General features: G+C 35.8%; 1 protein-coding gene across 1 annotated transcript in view; it reads right to left on the reverse strand.

Moving 5' to 3' along the window:
- Window positions 1-17,496, reverse strand: part of NBEA (neurobeachin) — a 776,021-nt gene that overhangs the window by 89,834 nt on the left and 668,691 nt on the right. The window contains 1 exon segment of the mRNA XM_078147053.1: window positions 10,946-11,086. Coding sequence (XP_078003179.1) covers window positions 10,946-11,086 — 141 coding nt within the window.

Consider the following 17,496-nt stretch of genomic DNA (forward strand, 5'->3'; position numbering starts at 1 on the left):
CTTTGTGTAGCTGTTTTCAGAGATACTTCTAGGGATCTGTAATTTTTCAGTTCTTATAAGGGGCAAGGTGTTTACTCCTTTCCTGGCCTGTGACCACAAGTACTCCTTTCTGTCCTGTAACTGTGAGGAGGGCTCCTCTCTACTGCCACTACAAGCTCCACCACACCAGCGCTCCTCCTCACCCCAGCACTGACGCCCAGAACTGTGACCCAGATCCAAATACGGGCAAAGCAAGAGATTCCTGCCTCAGCACTGGCAAAGAGATCCCTGCAATCCCTCTCTGATCAGCCACTGGATTCCCCCTCAGTTTGTGGGCCGGAAGCTTGAGAAGCAGCTGCACCCCCTCCAGGGCCACACTCTTGGGGAATGGAACTGAAACTTCACCTTCCTCTTTCTGCACCGACAGAAACAGACTTTTCCCACTGACCTTCCAAGTTGTCTTTGGCGTTGGTGGATTAAGGAGTCTGGAAACCTCCACAGCTTCCCGCGATTCAGTCCTCTGAGGCCTGCTCCAGGTTCACTGCGGCCTGCGCGCCCAAGCCGTGCTGAGCTGTGCTCCCCTTTCTGATCAATCATCCATGTTGTATTGGGTTGGAAATTTGTTTCGCTCTGTCTTTTTGTGGGTTCTGCTGCTTCAGAATTTGTTTAGAGCCATTTTTTATGAGTATTTGGAGGGGTTTGGGGGAGAGCTCAAGCAAGTCACTGCTTTCACTCCGTCATCTTGGCTCCCCCCCCCAGACTTTTCATATGTCACATAAAAGCCCACTGAGAGAATACAGCATATCCCTGCTTCTTTTCTTGCAGCACCCAGAGGACCAATCCTGACTACAGAAAATTTCAGGTATTGAGATCTAGAAATCTTCATACACTATCTAGTCCAACCCCCTTATTTTACAGATGAGGAAACCAAGACTAACAGGTGTTAGGTTATTTGCCCTGCAGAACCAGGATTTGAACCTACATAAAATGCAGAGTACAGAAATCATAGATTTATGTGTGGATTTAAAGAATTTGAAGGGACCTCAGCAGCCTTATAATCCAATTATACTTGGAAGGAATCCCCATTAAAACCAGATAAGAAGTCATCCATACCTTCTCTTTGAATACCAATATGATTGAATATAAATGAGGACATATAATGAGAAGGAATCCACCATCTCTAGAGCAGCGCTTCTAAAATTGTGGGTCACAACCCCATATGGGGTCATGTAACTGAATGTAGGGGGTCAACAAAAATTTGGCAATAGTAAAAGGCTTCTGAACATGCAACAACCAAAAATTAATTCAAAATCAAATGTGTAATAAATCCCAGGTGTTTCTGGCAGCGCTTGTCCACGTTGCATTGTGCAACTTCACTGCAGCCTTGGTTCTGAACATACAACGTGCATTTTCTGCACCCCACATGCCATCATGCCATGCAATATCAATGAATGCTGACAGAAACATCTTGGCTAAGATTGGAGACGACCTTATGTTATATATTGTAGTGTTTTTACTGTACATACAAAATCACTAAATGAATTCTGGCTTGGGATTAGGACAGAATTTTCAACAATTTTCTGAAATGGGGCTAAAAAACACTTCTGCCATTTTGTGCTATGTAGTTATGTGAAGTGGCATTGATGATTATAAAATCAAAATATCGACCAATTCTGAAAAATGCTGAAGATGCTCTATGTCCTGCAATGTCAAATATTCCACCAAGATTTAATTCTTTATGAAAAAATAAAAAAAAATATAAAAAATAAACAAGCACATCCATCTCATTAGTATGCAAATTTGCTTTAATCTTTAATAAATGGTAAAAATCATATGTATACCAAAGAATTGTTTTAAAATACATTTCTTTATGATTTATTATCAGTAAATGTTTGCTTTGTATACCTGTTTTATATGCCTATATACTTGGGTTGAGTAAAAATTTCTCAAAAAAGGGATCTGCAAGTGGAAAAAATTGAAGAAGCCCTGCTCTAGAGGGACAGCTTATCCAGCTTTTGTATAGCTCTAGTTCTTAGAACATTTTTCTGGGCGTCAAGTCTGAATTGGCCTGTCTGCAATTTCTACCCATTGCTTATGGTTTTGCCTTCCACAGCCAACCAGAACATTTCTAATCTTGCCTCCAAATGTCAGCTCTTTTAAATTAAATTCCTGAAGGCAACTATCATATCACACCTAAGTCTTCTAAGTCTTCTTTCCAGGTTAAACATATCTAGTTTCCTTAATCGATTTTCATATGTCACAGATTCAAGGCCTTTCCCTATCCTGGTTGTCCTCTGGATCCTCTCCAGTTAATTAATGTCCTTCTTAAACTGGAGTGCCTAGAATGGAAATAAATACTCTAGATGCAGTCTCAACAAGGTCAAGTATAGTAGGACTACTACTGCTTTATTTCTTTAAAGTTAAGAGAAAAAAAAACTTAACAGTTATTAGCAAGCACAAACATTTCCACCTATAAAAAATATGAGCAAGGCAGAAGAAACTGAATTTCTGTTACATGTAGTTTTTAAAGTATATATTGAATTTAATAAGGCTGAATCAAAAATTATTGTTTACGTTCCCACCTACACTTTATTCTTATGTAAAAAAATTGGGGGGCAGCTAAGTGGCACAGTGGATAGAGCACTGGCCCTGGAGTCAAGAGGACCCGAGTTCAAATCCTGGCCTCAGACACATAACACTCACTAGCTGTGTGACTCTGGGCAAGTCACTTAACCCCAAATGCCTCACCCCCCCCCCAAAAAAAAATTTGAGCTTTTTTGTATTTTTATCACTAACTATTAACTTAGCCTATCTTTTCCCCTCCTTTCTGCCAAAGAAGTCCTCATTGAAAATAAATACATACAGTAAAACAAAACAAAGCAACACATCAGCCACTTCTGAAATTGCATGTATCACCCTGCATCTTCAGTTAATCACTTTCCTCTTTCTAGAGGTCACAGGATACTAGACCTAGAACTTAAAGGAACCTTAAAGACCAACCCCAACCCTCTCATTCTATCTATTGGGAGTTAAGTTACTTTTCCAAAGCCACAGAGGTAATAAGCATTGGGGAAGGGGTTTGAACCCAGATCTTCTGACTCCAGAGCCAGTGCTCTTTCCACTGTATCAAAGCACAGGCAGCATGCTTCAGTGTTTAGCAGCTATGTCTCCAATCCTACGATTGCATTAACATCTTTGGTTGGCTTATCACACTGTTGTCACACACTGAGCTTGCAGACCACTAAATTTATCAGATCTATCTCTTCCCTGCCCCCACCCCAAATATTTATTCTTACTGAATCTCATCTTACAACTAAGTGGTACAACCAATAGAGCACTGAGCCTGGAGTCAGGAAGACCTGAATTCAATTCTGGTCTCAGACACTTCCTAGCTGTGTGATTATGAGTAAGTCTATGTCTACTTCAGTCTATGTCTACTCTTCTGTAAAATGGGGATAATAATAGCACCTACCTCCCAGGGTTGTTGTGAGGATAAAATGAATTAATATTTATAAAACACTTTGCAAACTTCAAAGTACCATACAGAAATACTATTATTACTATTATTATCATCATTATTATTGTTATTCCCAGTACGCTAGCCTGTCAATATTCTTTCTGTATTCTGACTTTGTCATCCAGTGTTTTAGCTATCCCTTCTAGCTCAGTGTCATCTAAAAATAAGATGAATATATAATCTACACTTTTATACAGGTCATTGGTAAGAATATTAAAAAGTACAGAATCTTGGAATATTCCACTGGAGACTTCTTGCCAAGCTGACACTGAATCATTAACAACTACTCTTTGAGTATAACCATTCAACTAGCTCTAAATGGACCTAACTGTATTATAATCTAGTCCACATTATTTCCTATATATCTTCTTGAAAAATGAGATACTTTTAGAACTGTTTACATTCCCCTGATCCACTAACTTAGCAAAATCCTTTCAAAAAAGGAAATATGGTTAGTCTGTTGCTCTTGATGAAGCTATGCTCATTCTTTGTAATCATGGCCTCTTTTTCTGGGTAGATGCCCACTGACCATCTGTTATAATGATCCATTCTGGAATTTTCCCAGGAACCGAAGTGAAGCTCTTTGAAAAGAGGTATGACATCAAAGACTTATAAAGCCTGTGTTTCAGTCTCAATTTTGCCACTGACTAGCTACAGTACACTAGTCAAGTAACTTCTGAGCCTCCATTAATTCTTCCATAAAATGAGATAACTTCTAAGGTCTGTTGCCCGATCATGTCTGGAGAAGCATTTTACAAAATTTAAAGCACTATATGTTATTATGATGATGATGATCTCCACTGTCTTACATGTGGCCTGTATAAAGTAGGAACTTAATAAATACTTGTTCCTTGGTCTAACCACACAAACATAATCTTTCCTTCTTCAGAAACTGCTTGGCACTTTTTACCTCTTATTATTTATTATATTTCATTCTGTACTTTTATTTCCTTTATGAGACTGTAAGTTCGAAGGAAGCAGAGAAAAATTCTTAATTATCTTTTTATTACAACTAGCACATAACACAAAGTATTGTATATATGCATTTAATATTTCTCTGTTTAACTGAACTGTAGAATGTGATCCCATAGTACTCCAGATATGCTCTGACCAGGGCAGGATATAGTATGCTTATCACCTCCAATGCTGCCGATATTATACATCTTTTAATTAAGTTTAATACATGGTAGCCAGTTCACCTGGCAACACAATGAAATTACGATCAAGTAAAACTTCAGATTTTTAGAGTGAACAATTATCTAGGGATAGCTGCCCTTGTGCTGGTGAAGGGCCTTGGTAATTTATTCAATTTAGTCAAATCTTCCAAAATGTTGAGATTTTTAGGGGCCTCTTATTGTCTAACATATTATTTGTTCCTCCCATCTTCATATCATTGGCAAACTGATAAGTCCACCATTAGCAGTTCCTCCTTTAAATACTTCATTATTTCCATAAAAATGTGATATTGTTGACTGCATCCTCAACTGGTGCATTTCACAACTCACATATGCTTTCTCAGCCTATGCAATGTTTATCCATATTATTTCATTGATTCTTCAAAGAGGAACCATCCAATATGACAGAGGTCTTCATCTAGGTCTCTTTCTATTTTGTGGTTTTGGCTATCATATTTCTTATTCCTCAATCTTATCACATGATTGGCCTGCCTTGCTTAATACATTTCCTCAATGATGTACTTTGTATCTCTTTGTGTATGTAGGTTCATCATTGAAAATATGGTCTACCATATTTTCATAGTCTATAAAGCATTTTTCCAATGTACTTTGGGTCATTCGCAACAATTAATTTTCAGAGATTGTGAGTTCCAAGAATCACAAACATACTGTGTCACTAAGACAACATTTGTCTTAATAAGGCCCACAAATCAGGGAGTAGCTTGGATTGCTAAATGAATGGTGTAACATCTCAAATGCAAATGAGCTTATTCTAATTCTTCTATTCAATTTTTAGTCCACTTTACTGTCTATACATTATTTAATGGTATATTTAATGGACTAGCCACCCAACTGCATGTTATGGTCTAGATAATATGAATTTTTAAAATCCATTTAGCTTTCCCTTCATGGATTGTTAGCTCAATCTCTTTCCAAACCACGACTCTCATGTAGGAGTTCTTGAAATGTTCTGGGGTTTCAAATCTGTTTGACAAAGAAATATTAAGAGCTTACTTCAAGTAAGGGAGCTGGCGATACAGAAACATAAAAATGGAATAATCCTTGCCATCAAGGAGCTTACTTCCTACAAGGGGAGGTACAATAAGTACTTTGATACTCCAACGAACCTGTGACCTTACAGCTATGGTTCCAGTGATGCACACTGCAACCCATCTGTGTCAGGCAATCCTGTGTGACTCCCATCCATGTTCTCCAATAAAGTCTACAGTAAGTCCATACAAGTACTGAGGATCTGCTGCTAATCTTTCTGACATCATATTCCTTACTCTTGCTATGTGATTTACCCACCCGTTTCTTCAAGTCATATAATTTCTTTGAAGAAATCCTTTAAGTGCTTATTAATTAATCAGTGTATCAATAAAAAAGTATTTATTAGACTCCTTGCATATGCTAGGTACTATGCAAAGCATTGGGATACAAATACAAAAATTAAACAGTCCCTGACATCAAGCTTATATTTTATTGGGGGCAGCAAAATGTACAAAAACAAACACAAAGTAAATTGCTATTTCAATACTGTTCACATAATCCTCTATTGTACTCCTCTATAGAGCTTTACAAATGAGTTTACATTATAACCTGGCAATGTCCTTGGCTTCCACCTCTCTCTGCTTAGCAAAGAGATCAAGTCTATTGGATAAGTCAATTTCTAAGCTTTTTTGGCTTTTTGCCTTGGCAACTTTTACATTGGTTACACTTTTGCAGAAAATGGTGATAATCAAAGTAGCTAAATTCTCTCCCCTATTCAATCCATCCATCCTTCACACAGTTGTCAGTTATTTTCTTAATACACTCCAATGGCTCCCTTTAGCCTCTAGGATCGATTTATCTAGGATAGAATTATAAGTTCTGATGAGTTTTTAAAATCTTCCATAAATTGTCCCAAATACGCCTTTCTTTTTAACTTTATTAATGATTACTCCCTTTCTAACACTACAGTTCAGTCAACCTGGCTTTCCAGCTATCTGCACACTCTTCCTCTTGGATATGAATTCCCACCTTCCAACAGTCTCTACAAATACCTTGTTTCTTTCAAAATTCTGCTCGTGCAATCTTTTGCAAGAAGTCTTTCCTTATTCCCCCAGGAAACTCCTCTCTTCTTCAGTTACCTTCTATTTATTTTGTAAATACTTATTCATGAACCTGTTATTGCCCTGGAAAAAAATGTAGGCTCTTTGGAGGCAGGGTCTTTTTTTGTTTTTGTATCTATTGCTCTCCCCAACTCCCAGGCATAGTGCCTGGTAAAAAGTAGGTGCCAAACAAATGCTTGTTCAATGACTGATTTGCCCTTTTCCAGTTCCTCTTTTTCATCACTGACAAACTAATCTGAATGTAAATTATTGCAATAATTCACAGTATCTTTTCATTTTTACCTTTTCTTTTAATTTGATGTTGATATGGCCTTTGTTCTAACTAGTCAATGGTCTAATTGCATGCAGACAGCTGATTTTGACATGATTCCCAATTTTGTTTACCATTCATTTTCTGTTAATATGCTATTTCAATTTTTGTGATATTGTTTGTGCTCACTATATCTATGGTCTTCTGACTCTTCTAGACAAAAAAATTTATATAAATGAACTAAGGAGTTCAATGTCTTCAATGTCTTTTGTTTCTCCAATCTAAGCCATATTTACTGAGAAATTTTTCATCATCTTCCCTTCTACCTTTACACTGAAATCACTGAGTATAAAATTAGAAGCTGACCTCAATTCTTTAATAAAAATATTGGAAAAAATGGTTGAGTTGATCGTGTGATATAGCACTAAACATATCTATCTACCTATCTATCTATCTATCTATCTATCTATCTATCTATCTATCTATCTATCTATCTATCTATCTATCTACAGGTTGGTATTATCCTATTATTCCACATTTTTGATAGTTACTTAACAAGTTGTAAGTCCATCTAACCCTACTATTTTCTAGTGCACATTTTTCTATCTTATTTATATTGATATCATGAGAGAATCATGACAGAATCTGAAAAATGTATTGGTGACAAATTCATATATACTTTATCTATAGCATCCACTTGGTCTACCAGTCTAAAAACCTTATCAAAAAGGGCAGTGAAATTAGTATGGCATAACTTGGTCTAGATGAACTCCTGGGGCTCCTTTTTTACCTAAATATTTGCAAATCAAAAACAAGTCAATAAACATTTATTAAGTGCTTTCTAGTTGCGAATATCTTGCTAAGCATTGAGAATACAAACACAAGCAAGAATAGAGACAGTCCCTGCCCTTCCGGGGCTTGTGAAAGAAAACATCTAAAAAGAAGATGAAAAGTAGACAGGTTTGGGGAGGGTTAAGTTATCCACATACAGATGAAGGACTGGGTCATGGGACTTAAACCAAGATGACCTATTTGCTGTTCTTCCTATACAATATTCTATCTTTGATTTCTCTTCTTTTGCAGAGACTGTTCCCCATTCCTGAAATGAATTCCCTCTTTACCTCTGCCTATGGAATGGTTATCTCTCTTCAAAGTTCAATTAAGTGGCCATCTCCTTCCTACATGAGACCTTTTCTGATTCTCCTAGCACAACTTCCCGTGCTCCATTACCTTGTTTTACTTTATAAGTAATTATAGGTGTACATGCTGTCTCTTTTGATAGAATGTGAAGTATTTGAGGGTTGGAACAGTTTCTTTTTTTGTATTTCTAACAGTGATTTGAACATAGTAAATGCTTAATAAATGTTTATTTATTGATTGAAGTGCAAATTCTGTCCTAAAAGAAGAAAGGTGAGTAATAATGTGCACAGTAATATCTAAGACACACTCCAAAACATGAAAGAAGTACTGGGGATGGATATGGGGTTTGGAGATAAGGCAGTGAGTCACCATAGTCTCTAAACTCCTGGGACTAAGATTTTGTATTCATATTTACTACTAATACATTTCAGTTTTTGAGGATAAAATTTAAAAGGCATATAAAATGCTTTTAGATCTTTGGAGAAAGGGGGTTTAGAAATACCAAGTACTTTTATATACTTAAAGTGTTTCCTTTATCAAATAGTCACTAAGAAATTTCAGAGGTCATCAAAAAGTAACCACCTTTCACTGAAGTGCTAGTTACTTTATATGATTTAAAAAATCAAGTAAAGTAGATTTTATGGTTTTAATTACCAAAATTTTAGATTCTAGTTTATATTCAGATTAAAAATCAGATCTTTTGTTTTTGAGTAAATATACAAAGGGACATAATAATTTATTTTGCACTAAAAAAAGGATATGGTCACTTCACTCTGAAAATAACTGTTAGTAAAATAAAATTATGACTTTAATCAGCCTAGAATTCTTGCAGGTTAGGTAACAGTCCTTTGCATGATTGTCGCCCATGCCTGAAGCACTCTCCCTCCTCCTTTTCAACCTGTTTCTCTGGTTTCTGTCAAAGCTTAGCTCAAATCCTACCTTCTGCAGGAGGTCCTTCCTGTCCCCTCAGATGCTAGGGCCTTCCCCTCTGGGACTACCTTCAGTTTGCTCTCTCTATGTCTCTGTCTGTCCTCTCTATGCACTCATTCTCTCTCTTTCTGTGTGTGTGTGTGTACACACCTAGTTATTTTCATGGCGTTTTTACCATTAAAATGTGAACTCCTTGAGGGCAGGGACTGCTTTTACCTTTCTATCTCCAGTGGTTAGTAAGTGCATGGTACATAGTAAGCATTTAATACAAGCTTGTTGATTACTCACTGATGTTATTATCTCCTAATCTATGAATTCAGGAATCACTTATTGTCTCTCTGATTTCCCTACCTATCAAGAAATACGATAAAAAATAGCAAATATCATTATGATCACAGGATCACAGACGGATTAGATTAGCAAGGGAGTTAAAAGGTCATTTAGTCCAACATTCTTTATCTATCTATCTATCTATCTATCTATCTATCTATCTATCTATCTATCTATCTATCTATCTATCTCTCTATCTATCTCTCTATTTCTCTATCTATCTATTTTCAGGCAGTTGGGGTTAAGTGACTTGCCCAGGGTCACACAGCTAGTATGTGTCAAGTGTTTGGTCTGAGGCCACATTTGAACTCAGGTACTCCTGACTTTAGGGCTGGTGCTCTATTCACTGCGCCACCTAGCTGCCCCTCTAAAGCTCATTTTTACAAATGAGAAAATTGAGTCTCAGAGACAAAATGTCTTGCCCACAGTCACAGAGCTGGTAAATGGCAGGGCTGGAATTTGTATCCAAGTATTTTGAGTCCAAATTCAGCATTTTTTCAACTGCATTACTCATGAAGTATTAAAATAGGGCTAATTTGAAAATTCTCAACTCTATATTGGCAAAGATACTGAAGTGGTTTGCTGTTTTCTTCTCCAGCTTTTGCAGAGGAGGAAACTTGGGTAAACAGAGTTAAGTGACTTGGCTCAGGGTCACAGAACTAGTAAGTGTCTGTGGCCAGATTTGAACTCAGGAAGGTGAGTCTTCCTGACTCCAGTCTAGCACTTTATCCATTGTAGCTGCCCTTTCAAGAACAACAAAAAATTTTTTTTATAATAGATAGATAGCAAGCACATTTCAACCAAAACACTTAAAAAACTTTCATTACATGTCCTGGAAGGTTAAAATTATCTTGAATCAGTGTGGTATGTTGAGTAGAGAGTTGGTCTTAGAATCAGGAAAACCTGGGTTCAAATCCCAGCTCTGAAAAAATACTTGCTATGTGACTGAGCAAATCATGGTGACTCAGGAAACTCTCTAAGACTTTAGGTTGTAGAGCACTTGTGGTTCTCCATTGGTAAAGGGAGTTTTCTTCAGGGATTTCCTTATTCAAATGAAATCACAAGCAGACTTGCTTTTTAAAAATTACCTACTTGCCAATCCAACAACCAAGGAGGAAGAGAAGTAGATAAATTTAAGTGCTTTTAAGGACTGGTGAATCTGAAGAGAGGCAATGAAGAGTGCATAAAACCAGAAGCCAAGAGTTTTCCTCATAATTTATTGGGGGGATGGAGTGTGTGGAGAACCTAGAAATATCAGTTGGAACTCAACCCAAACAGAAGATAAAAACACCATAAAAAACTATATATTGTTTACTTTGATATCTAAAACAAAACAAAACCCTTAATTTCTCAAAAATTAAAGTCAAGAAACAAGGATAAGTTTCATTAGTCTGGATACTGGATTAGAACTCTGGATTCTTAGAACTCCAAGACCTTAGAATACAAAATGTCTCTTTTATCACAGAATATTTCACAAGTTCTATAGCTAAAACGTTTCCACAAATGTACTTACAATTCGAAGTAGCCAGGATAGTGTAGATGGTGCTGTTGAATAGTGTGTGCTATAGTGGCAGGGTGGGCTCTGATCATCTTCCCAAGTCTCATAGCGCTCTGCATAAAAAACTGCTCTTTTGGGATTCAAAGCACCAACTGGCTATAAAGAAAAGAGAAACCCTGTTAATTAGTAAGTTAGGATAGTATGTGCCAGACGATCACACCATATATTCTTATAAAAGAGTGTTTTTTTTCCTTTAATGAATTTAACTCACAGAGCACAGATATCTCATATTATAATGCATATATACTAAAGCTGGATTTGGAGTTCCCTTTCAAGGGATACAAGCTGATTGAGGGGTTTTCTACTTTGTACTTCTAAGGGGTCTGTGAATTTACTTTAGGGAATCAGTGAAGTCGGATGGGAAAAAAACATTACATCTTTATTTCAATATAACTGTTTTCCTTTATAATCCTACACATCTTAATGCATTAAAAAACTGAGAAGGAATCCATAAACTTTACCACACTGCCAGTGGGGTCCATGACACAAAAACAGGTTAGAACCTCTGACAATCTCCTTTTACAGATAAATGAACTGAGGTCCAAGTAGCAGGGCCAGAATCTGATTCTTCTCTACAGCATAATAAAAAAGTAGTTATCTAACTTACTTCTTAGACCTCCAAGGAGGGGAATCTACTGACTTTTTAATTTGTATTTATTTTTTTTTTTTATTTTTAATGGCATGTTCCCCAATTACAGGTAATTATAATTTTCAACATTCATTTTTCTAAGATTTTGAGTTCTAAGTTTTTCTTCTTCCCTCACTTCCCTCTCCCTACCTCAAGACAGCAAGCAATATGATAGAGGTGCAGTTATGCTAAACATATTTCCACATGAGTCATGTTGTGAAAGAAGAATCAGAACAAAAAGGAAAGACCACGAGAAAAGGAAAAAAACCCAAAGCCAAAAGTGAAAATAGTATGCTTTGATCTGCATTCAGACTTCAGTTATTTCTCTGGATGTGGATAGCATTTTCCATCATGAGTCTTTTGGAATTGTCTTGCATCATTGTATTGCTGAGAAAAGCTAAGTCTGTCAATCATAGTTGATCATAGTACAATGCTGCTGTTACTATGTAGAATGTTCTCAATCCACTACTTCCAAAGCAGCCCATTCCATTTCGGGACAGATTTAGTTTTCAGGAAGTTTTTCCTTATATGATGCTTAAAATTTGCCTCTTGTCACTTCCAATCATTGCTTTCAATTCTGCCTTCTGGGACCAAGCAGAGTAAGTCTAAACAGTCATTAAAAATTATAGATATAGAATTGAAAGGGACCTCAAGGGACACCAGTCCAAACCTCTCATTTTACAGATAAAGGAAACCAAGGCCCCGGGAATCGTAGAAGATCTTGGAATCAAAAGCAAGTATCAGGGCCCGAATCTGATTCTAAGATCTCTAATTCCAGATCAAGTGCTTATTTTGTTGTAACACCACACGAAGATAGCTACTATATTGTTCATAAGTGTTTTATCTAGGTTTAACATCTGCAGTCATTTCAACTGATTCTTTTATGGCATAATTATGAGGTCCTTCACCATCTTGGTTACCTTACTCTGGCTGCTCTCCAGCTTCCTAAGATGTTGCCATTAGTACATATATCTTGAACAGAAGATGCAGATTGACAGTGAACTGGGTCCCAAATTGACTACTAGTAGTAGATCAGGCTGCACTGCATTTGGGAAATTATGCTATGTTTTTAATGATACCAAGCTGCTGAAAAGAAAAATATCTTTTTGATACCGATACTCTCAAAAGGATACTTACAGCTGAAAATAAGAGAACACATGGTTTCAAAACAATCAGACTTGCAAGTATTTAATAGGTCAATGGAAAGACATACTGTTAATGTAAGTAGGCTAGCGGATATTACCAGCAATGAATTTTGCACAAGAAGACAGATAAAATACATCATCAAGAGTCTGCATGCCATGCTAACAGTCACAAATGTAATATTAGACAGTTTTCCTTGTTTGGGAAGGAATATGCTTTGGTTTATATGTATATGTGTTCATCTGTTATGTCAAAACAAAATGTACTAATATTTATTAAAAAGAATATTTATGATCAGAAAATGAGATAGTGTAGTTGTATAATAAGCATGAGGGCAATGAGATGAACAACCAAAGTACAGTAATGCTATCTAGAATATTAATATCAGAATAAATACGAGCATTTTTGGAAATACGTACACATATATTTGTATATACATATGTGAATTATTTATTATAAGACGGCATTATGAGGCAGCAAGGTGGTTTGGTGGATAGAGAGCTAGGCGTAAAGTCAGGAAAACCTGAGTTCAAATCTAGCCTCAGATACTTACTAGCTGTGACTAACTTGGGGAAGTCACTTATCTGTTTCCTCAACTATAACATAAGGAAATTAATAGCTCCTTCCTCATGGGGCTGTTAATGAGGTTCAAACGAGATAATATTTGTAAAGTGCTCAATAAGTGCCTGGTGCATGGTTGGTGCTATATAAATCCTAGCTATAATGATGATGATAATGATGATGATGATGATGATGATGAATGGGCTGAAATTTGCACTTCTGAAGCGAGTACCCATATCATTCATATAGCAGAATCATCAAAGTATTGATGTATTCAGACACGTCAGGAAAAAGATCCTTTGCTCTGATTGTGAAAAACTTCTCTATGATGCCTGTTGAAAAGCATATTTTCTAAGACAACACTGCTGTAATTCAAGCTGAAGTAGCTTTTTCAAACCTATATTATTTGTATAATTGCCTTGAGTCTCTACAGGGGCCTAGACATTAATAATTCAAAGCTTGCAGTTCTCCTGATTTCAAATTCAGGATTGTAATAGTTACATTCACCTGATTTTTATCTGGTGGTCTTAAGCTATAAAAGACTTATGTTATTTTGTTTTCAGCTGTACACTATTAAAAGACATATTTTAGAGAATAAATGATTAGATAGGTAATATGTATCTTATCTAATTACTTTATTTCATAATTTAATGTTAATAGAATTCTGCAAAGTTTCCCCCAAGGCTTAATATTGACACTGAAATTAGGACAAAAATTAGGACTTCAAAGAGGGAAATATTACACAAGGGAAAGGAATCAGCTAATAAATGACTCAAGAGATTTTTCTTTTGCTCTCAGAAGGCCAATTTGTATAGCACAAGGAAACAAGCAGTTAATGAGCCAGGAATCTTAAGCTGAATATAAAATTTACTTATTGGTTTGGTTAATTTCTTTCCTCAACCTTATATGTGACTTCACCTAAAATAATTAAACAAACAACCAACAATAATTGTTGTACAATTGTTGTATAATTCTAGTACAAAAAGGTATTAACACAAAGTTTCATAGACTTTTTGGATTTTATTATTTTAAAATAACACATGACTTGAATATGCATTCCATATAATTGCACAGATTTAGTTTGAACATTTAAAAATTATGTGACATAGCTTCATTCCTTAAAAAACCTAATGAGTTATTTATACTCACCTTAAGTTTCTGATGAAAAGCTGATTTAATCTCTCTAAACATAATAGCAAATATTTACAGTAAGATTTATCAGAAGTATGGTTACAGTTATTAATTTATTCTATAAAAATGCTTCAATTGAAATTTAATGTAGTTTTTCACTAAATATATGGAAAAATACCTTTTTTCCATTTTAAATGAGGCAATCAATAACTCAAATGCTTTATACTGTTTTATATTTGCAGATTATAAAGACTTAGGGAAATATCATTAGTATTTTAGGTTTTCTAAACCTATATATAATCTATAGATTACATATGGGTTTAATATTAATGATATTTCCATTTTAAATGATGCAATCAATAACATATCACGAAATTTATGTGAAAATGGGGTTTATTACAAGAGAAATGAACATGCATGTGGAACCCAGAGAGTTCACAATTAATACGGAAGTTTGCATATTTATGACAAGACAAAGGAAAAGAGAGGAAACAAAAAGACTCCACCCAAAGGGGCACGGCATGGGAGGGGAAAGGTGCAGTAAAGGTAGGAAAAGGACAAAACCCCATCCAAAGGGGAGTAGCAAGGCAACTGCAAAAGCCACATTCTTTTCCCTTGGGACTGCTTGACCATGAAGATATGATGGTCTCCTTATCTACAAGAGCTTAGCTGCACAAGCCTAGTGCCTGTCTTGACTCACAAGAACACACAGGGAGTCCAGTTTGGCATGCAAACAACAAATGATGCCAGCTGGGGGTGGGGGATTGGGGTGGGGGCTTCATCCTTGACACATTCAGGGCCTCCTGCATGCTCTGGGTCCAGTGTTTCTGGAAAACATGGCAACTCAAAAAGACAAGTTCAAGGGAGCCCTTAACAGTCCTTAACATCTCTGCCCCTCCCTGTTGGTCAAAAACAGTACTTAGTACATTTTACCATGTTATGATTATGTGTCACAGGACTAGAGAAAGACAAATTTTCTTTCAATAATTTAATCTTGTTTTCATTGATGCATTTTTAATCACATTTATGTATGACTAGACTCTTGCCTATTTCCTTACCCAGGAAGCTATCCCTAATAACAAAGATTAAAAAGAGATAAAAACAGCTTACCAAACCAACTAACATTTTAAATATGTCTGATAACACATACAATATTTCATACCCAAAGTTCCCAGCTCTGTAACAACTTTAGAGAGGGACATTTTCCCAGTCCTTCTCTGGGTCTAAACTTGTTCATAATTTCACAGCAATCAGTTTCTTTCTCTTCACTATTTACAATCTTCTAATCATTCCATATATTGTTTTCCTGCTTCTGTTTACTTAACTTTGCATAAATTCATATGATTCTTTTAGTGCTTTTCTAAATTCTTCAAAGAGCTTTTTACTGCATAAAAATATTTGTTACATTGAATGATTACAGTTTGTTTAGCCATTCAAATGAGATAATATTTGTGAAGCATACAGCATAATGCCTGCTACACAGCAGGCACTTAAATACTTGTTCCTTGTTCTTACCTTCTCCATCCCCCACTCAATGGCACCTATGATAGTCAGCTACATGCATACAGTAGTTCTATTCATTAAAAATTTCCCTCACAGACAACAATAATCTATTTACTAAAGACAACTTAATTCCTTCCTGTTGTTAAATTACCTTCTAGTGAAAGCCTCCTAATTTGAACCAAAAGTTTAAAATAAACTGCAGGAACATGCAGCAACATTGTTCTGGTTGGAGATCCTTCCCTCTCCTCGTTTACAATGTAAACTTTGTCATATACAGAGATTTGGCAGTATCAAGAGTAGCTTGTTGAAGAGTATTCACACTTCAGTGCCTTCATTTGCATTATTACATTTAGAAGCCTCAAGGCATTATCACTTCCTTTTTTTAAAAGTGCCATAATAATTTCAGAGAATGGTTATGCTTATCATCATCTGTCAGTCAAACAACTCCCGTATTAACAAAACACATTTTTCCACTCAATGGATGAGTATATGTGATGTCTCATACACATGTCAATATTAGTAGAATTTTCTCTTGTGATGAAACTATTTTATCTAACCGAGTGCATAACTGAAAGTAAATGAGGAAAAATTCCAATTTACACTTTAATAAGCAGTGACAATACCATGCTGGAAATGTCAAACTCATGCAATCACCATTATTTGGGAATCAAGTTTCAAAATGACTGTACACATCCTAAATATCAGTGTATAACCTAAATCTTATCTGTTTCACTACATTGATATATTTTTAAAAAACTAATAAAGGAGAAAAATGGGCATGTTGTTGCTTCATAGTTTGATACTGAATGATTATCTATGACAGCTTGTTTCATTAGCTTTTTATTCTGTCAAACAATAAATACAACCTCTAACCCTGTAGATGCGATGAATAAAACTAACCCATGCTGTCTAATCAAACGAGAGACTCAATATATCTTACTGATAAAGGATGTTGATTGCTCCCTATGCCATCCTTTTGTAATGTTCAACTAAATGAGGCAAGGAAAATCAAGAAATAGAAAATATAAGGAGATATTCTGAGAAATATATTTCTTCATTCTTAATATCTGAACTAAATTGTAATACTTCTAATGCTTAAGAACTAGCATATCATATTATCAGAAAATTACTCAATATTTTGGAAAACTAAAGGGGATTAAAATGACATCACCAACGTAATCACTGTCATGAAATATTACTTATATATTATTTGTACATATTATTTTATGTAATCTGAATTTTCCATAAAAGTCCTGGCTTCACAAATAGTATTTTTCAATCCTTTCATAGATGGTAAACTTCAATTTTCCATTATTGAGATTATAAGACTGACCACTGGGCATGAGCCCAAATACACAGATGGCATTCAAACCACAATCTGAAGACAAATAAACTTGGCATTTTTAGAATAATCACTTCTAGCACCTGGTACTGAGAGTGGGAACCCTATTCTACAATCAAGGGTCTGCCTTACAATACTAATAGCAACTAAGCAAGCATTGGATGAGGCACACAGATGTAAAAGCAAAGTTATGCCTGC

This window comes from Phascolarctos cinereus, unplaced genomic scaffold (genome assembly GCF_003287225.1).
Source record: "Phascolarctos cinereus isolate Bilbo 61053 unplaced genomic scaffold, phaCin_HiC Scaffold_726;HRSCAF=1367, whole genome shotgun sequence".
Classification (NCBI taxonomy): Eukaryota; Metazoa; Chordata; class Mammalia; order Diprotodontia; family Phascolarctidae; genus Phascolarctos; species Phascolarctos cinereus.